The 4972-nt window shown below is 39.0% G+C and overlaps 1 protein-coding gene across 1 annotated transcript; it reads right to left on the bottom strand.

Annotated features, from left to right (window-relative positions):
* Positions 1-1395: 1395 nt before the first annotated feature.
* Positions 1396-3572, bottom strand: LOC139343684 (amine sulfotransferase-like). The gene is made up of 6 exons (XM_070981441.1): positions 3431-3572; positions 3108-3313; positions 2132-2258; positions 1961-2055; positions 1579-1750; positions 1396-1505 (listed from the first exon to the last, which is right to left on the bottom strand). Exons 1-6 carry the CDS (start codon positions 3570-3572, stop codon positions 1396-1398), a joined length of 852 nt encoding a protein of 283 aa, XP_070837542.1.
* Positions 3573-4972: the final 1400 nt, after the last annotated feature.

Here is a 4972-nt window from a genome sequence, read left to right as displayed (position 1 = left end):
TACACACTGATGTATAACTTTAATTGAATTTAAACCTTCTATTGACCCCATACTGAGGAAACTAAGTCATAACAGCCAGCAAGTATTACAAAAAGCACAAACATTGGCACAGAAGGGTCAAGACTAAAAGTACACAAAACCAGCTATGTATATGTACATTGTATACAGATTATAAAAATACCAAAAAAAAATACTACTGCCTGTATTCTTCTGATAAAACTACAAATTTCCTATGTTGCATTGCACTTGAGAAAGAATGTTGCATGGAAAGGACATTGAATTTCACGAGTCCATGTAAATGTACAATATGTACTGTATATAAAAAATATTGTTGCCAATATGGATCATACATAGTGTTTTTGTACTGAGAAAATACAACTTGCTCAAGAATGTGTCCCTTTCTAGTTCACAGTATTCACAGATTCGTAATGTCTGCGCTCAATCCCTCAAGCTATATGAAAACAACCGATAGACAAAAAAACACATCTTACCAAAATCATGGTAAATTAGGTCAGGAAGAGGATGTTGTACTGGTCTTTGGCTAAATGCCAGTCTTTGATGTGGTCAAACCAGGAAGATGCATTAACTGCATAAGAGAATGATGTAAACCATAATTTCATGTATTCATCATTGTATCTGCAGGTAGTATCAGTAAAAATTAAGTTTTCATGGTCAGATGGTTTTCATTTAAAGGTTATCAGCCTTGACAGTCGGTTGACAGTATAAGACAAATATGAAATCAGCTGCTCTACAATCTGGTGCAGACATTCTTGGTCTGTCTCTGTCGCCCCACCTGCAGGTCAAAAATTTCACTTTTTTGGTGAAAAAAAAACTGTTAACTGTTAACTGTTGGATGGACGTATAGGTTTTCATCACATTTTGTAGAAATATTCATGGTGTCCACAGGACTGTTCCTCTGACCTTTTCTCTAGTGCCACCAGCAGGTGAAACATTGGTGGTTCACAAAGGATGAATTCTACTTACTTTGCTGATCCACTGACTTTCTGCGAGCACCACCATGAGGTTGACATTTGATGTTTAAGTGACATTTGTCAGCAACTGTTGGATGGATTGCCATGAAATTTGGTGCAGATTCAGGATGAAATGGAATCACTTTGGTGATATCTTCACTTTTAATATAAAGCCATCATCTGGTTTAATTCAATTCATTCAATAAAGACAACAGATTGACCAATTGAGTTTATTGCTGTTCTTGTTCATTTGTGTTCATATTTATCATACAGAAGTCCAATCATGGGTCAGAAAGTGCTTTAAAGGGTCCTTCTCTGGTGCAGTTTACACATTAGCAGCTACTGTGTATGTTGTAAGTGAGACACACACACTGTCAATGAATAAGAACATGTAAGCATCTCATGGTCGGTGTGGCTGCTCTGCTTATTCCCAGATGAACTTCAGAGACAAATCACCCAGTTTCTCCTCAAGAAGTTGATCAACTCTTTCACTCTGAGCTGCAGTAAGGTGGTTCTTCCAGTCACCGATCTGACCTGTAATGAAAAAACATGAACTCCATCTGATGTCCGTTTACATGTTTCTGTACAGGTGCTACAGTTACATTACCTTTGCGCATGAAGTCTCCCTTCAGCACCTCTTTTGGAATAAACTCATAGTTGGCTTTTGGGTCTTTCTTCATGTTCTTGAATGTCGATTTTTCTACAACTTGTTCAATGTCTGCTTCACTCAGGTTTTTCCCCAAGAAGGTGCAGATCTTAGTTACAGCTGTCTTCAGGTCCTGAAAGAGAAACAGAAGCCCAACAGAACAAGTTTAAACACTGATGAATAACTTAATTATTTTTATTGGAAATTCATATCCAAGTACATGTGGCCTTTTTATTTCAAAGTATTAAATACATTTGCAATGTCTCTTTCCTGTTCGCACATCATTTTGCAGGTCAAGCTACTTGAAAACACAACAAAAAGAAAAAAAAAAAAAACATCTCACCAAAACCATGTCCTCATAGGTCAGGAAGAGGATGTTGTACTGGTCTTTCACTGAATGCCAATCTCTGATGTGGTCAAACCAGGATGATGCAAGAACTGCATAACAGAATGATGTGTCCTTTAATTTCAGCACTGGATTGGTCATCATAATCCAGAATCTGAGGTAACTCACCGTTGCCCCTCAAATACTCTTCATAATGGTGTTCAAAGCTCTTGGGCGTATCCATTATTGTGAGGATATGACTGAAGTGGTAAAAGGAGACGATGTTGTCCTTTGGGTTCCGCATCACATAGACAATCTGAAAATAGAACAAACAACAATCAGGCCAGAGCTGAAACCAATACATACACTTCTCACCTCCATGCCACACTCCATTCAAATAACTCACTATGATCCCTCATTTGTAGCTTAGACACAAACAAAATATGGAAAAACATTCCTGTCAGGAAAATAATGGTGCACTAAATCACAACTTTTCAATTTGCAGAATGATTTTTTAGAAAATTGCCATAATTGTGACTGTAACTGTTCCATAATTGTAGTGTATGTAATGGACTGCACATATCGTTTTTCTTCCTTAACAGACTAAGAGCTTTATGTGCCTCACATTCATCCACTCAAACACACACTTGCAGACCGATGGCTGTGGAGCTCCCACGCAAGGCACTGGTCTGTGCATCTGTAGTAACTTTGGGTGCAGAGACACCTTGACATGTGGATGAAAGGAACTGACTGACAGGAAATGAATGTGTAGTTATTTTGATAATTGATGTAGTGCCTAACCAGATTTGTTTTTAAGGGGCTAAAGCATTGTGATTGTTCCAGGATCTCATTTGTGAGGATTTGCTGCTTTGACCCATCTTTTATAATTATGAATGTAATATTTGGGGTTATTTTTGCTTGAACAAAAAAATGCAATTGTAAGACATTACCTTGGACATTTCATGGACCAAACAATTGATCCATTCCTTCCAATCCATTAAGAAAATAATCAGCAGATGAATTATTTGCAACCCCGCTCATAACTGTGACTTACCACAAGATATTCATTTATATATGTGTTCAGATTTATCGTTTGTAACTTTCCTGATATATATATTTTAGTCTTTATTTATCTGGCAGGATTGAGCTTCCATAAAATACTGACCTTTGCCTTCTTGTCCTTCAGTCCCAGAGGCATGAAAGCAGGGGTGAGGTGAGAGCCAAAGAGCCGAGGAGAAGGTCTGAGAGCGTAATCTGGTCGATCCATCGGGTACTCCAGCGCTGGCATCTGTTCAAAGTTGTTTGGATATTCATTCAGACCTCCACTTAACTCACAGATGGAGATGATGATCTGCTGAGTCCATACTGTGCCTGTGGAGGGACAAAATTGAAGATATGAGACATCATACCTGATCAGTAAATCTGTTCCCAGCCAGGACAAAACTGTAAATGCAAATAACGAGATCTGGAAGAGTTTGTCTCACTGACCTGACTTTGGATAAGTGACGAGGAATATGTCACTATCTCGAACTTCAAAGCTCTGGAGTGAATCAATGTACTCTGCAGTTGTGGATCCGATGGTAAAGTTGTAGTTTTTATATCTGAAGAGATTGTCGGTTATCTGCTCCATGTTGCTGCTGAATCACACAAAAGACTGAGAGAAATGTTTAAATATGGTATGAGAGAGGAGCAAAAAACCAGGAAGAGGAGCTGCACTCTGGACTTTGAATGGCTCATGATTGGCTTTATCAGATTTCTCAATATTTATGGGATTGTTGGTTCACTGAAATCTGGAAACGACTGGAACGTATTCTGTGTTGTTGGTAGTTGCTGCTCTGAGGAATATGGAAAGTGAACTGCTTGTCTTTGTGACAGCAGCGTCAACATTAACAGCACGAAACGTTCTGGCAGGTTGAAAAGTTGTCTGCTTGGACTTCAAAATGCAGAACGTATTTTGTTGTTGAGTCTTATCTTCGTCTTTTTAAATTTTTATTATACTTTATATAGAGAGGCCCCAAATGTTCTCAGCACTTTCCTGTGTCAGAGGCCCTGTTTACACCAGGTATTAGCATGCATCTTGTGTGATGTGATCACAAGGTGGACAGCCAAGACACACAGCTGTTCACACCCGTGTCCATCATGCATCTCCAGCTGAATGCTCACATTCAGATTTCATTCTTGCCTGCTACGTCACTTCTGCTGGACGGTCAAAGTACCCTGCGCACAGTTATTATGTGTTGTCATGATTGTTTCACACGGCTAACAGCTAGCTAAAAAAACAAAAATACTTCAAGAACTAATTGACAGAACATTATTAATTTTTTTCCAGTGTTGGTACGCCTTAACCAAAAAACCCCCCAATCCGGCATTGATGAGGCATGTTCCTGTTAGGTCCTTATCAAGGACACATCAAGACACACTAGTGTTTACACTTTAACTGATATGTGGTCACATGACATCCCAGATCACCTCAGCAAGTGGTTTGAGCGATTGGATCGCAATACGTCTTGGTAGTCACCAGGGGCGGACTGGGACAAAAAATTGGCTCTGGCATTTTGGACCAGACTGGCCCACCACATTTAATAACACACACCTTTTCGGTCTTTTCGGTCTCTTGAACGTGTATAACAACTGTGCAAGTCTTTAAAACCACGTACCTTAAGCCATGCAATGAGTTAACAGGAATCAATGAGAGTAGACACATTAAATACTTCCAAAAAGTGTCATTTATTAACACTACAACAAAAGTACACTCCACCACTCCATCACAGTAATGGACCTTTAAGCAGAATTCATCCTGCTGGGTGTACCTTTGTGTTTCAGGGAGGAAGAAAAGAGAAAGAGAAAGATTAGAGATGAGAAATGATGGATCAGCTGCTAAGTCATCCAAGAGTAGTACTCAAATTGTGAACTAACTCAGTCCAAAAGGATGAATGTAGCTGAACTCCTGAATGAACTTTGAACTCTGTGTATGTATGTTTGAGAGTGAAAGAGAGAGAGAGAGATATAATAATTGGTCAGTCTTCAAGA

The sequence above is a fragment of the Chaetodon trifascialis genome, chromosome 15, assembly GCF_039877785.1.
Source record: "Chaetodon trifascialis isolate fChaTrf1 chromosome 15, fChaTrf1.hap1, whole genome shotgun sequence".
Lineage (NCBI taxonomy): Eukaryota > Metazoa > Chordata > Actinopteri > Chaetodontiformes > Chaetodontidae > Chaetodon > Chaetodon trifascialis.
This window is presented reverse-complemented; position numbering and strand designations above follow the sequence as displayed.

Excerpts from the sequence above, each read along its gene's own strand:
- LOC139343684 (XM_070981441.1), bottom strand. The coding sequence starts at position 3,572 with ATGGAGCAGATAACCGACAATCTCTTCAGATATAAAAACTACAACTTT. Across the intron at positions 1,751-1,960 it reads CCTATGAGGACATGGTTTTG|GACCTGAAGACAGCTGTAAC; the intron begins GTGAGATGTTTT and ends TTTCTCTTTCAG. Across the intron at positions 1,506-1,578 it reads GGGAGACTTCATGCGCAAAG|GTCAGATCGGTGACTGGAAG; the intron begins GTAATGTAACTG and ends TTTTCATTACAG.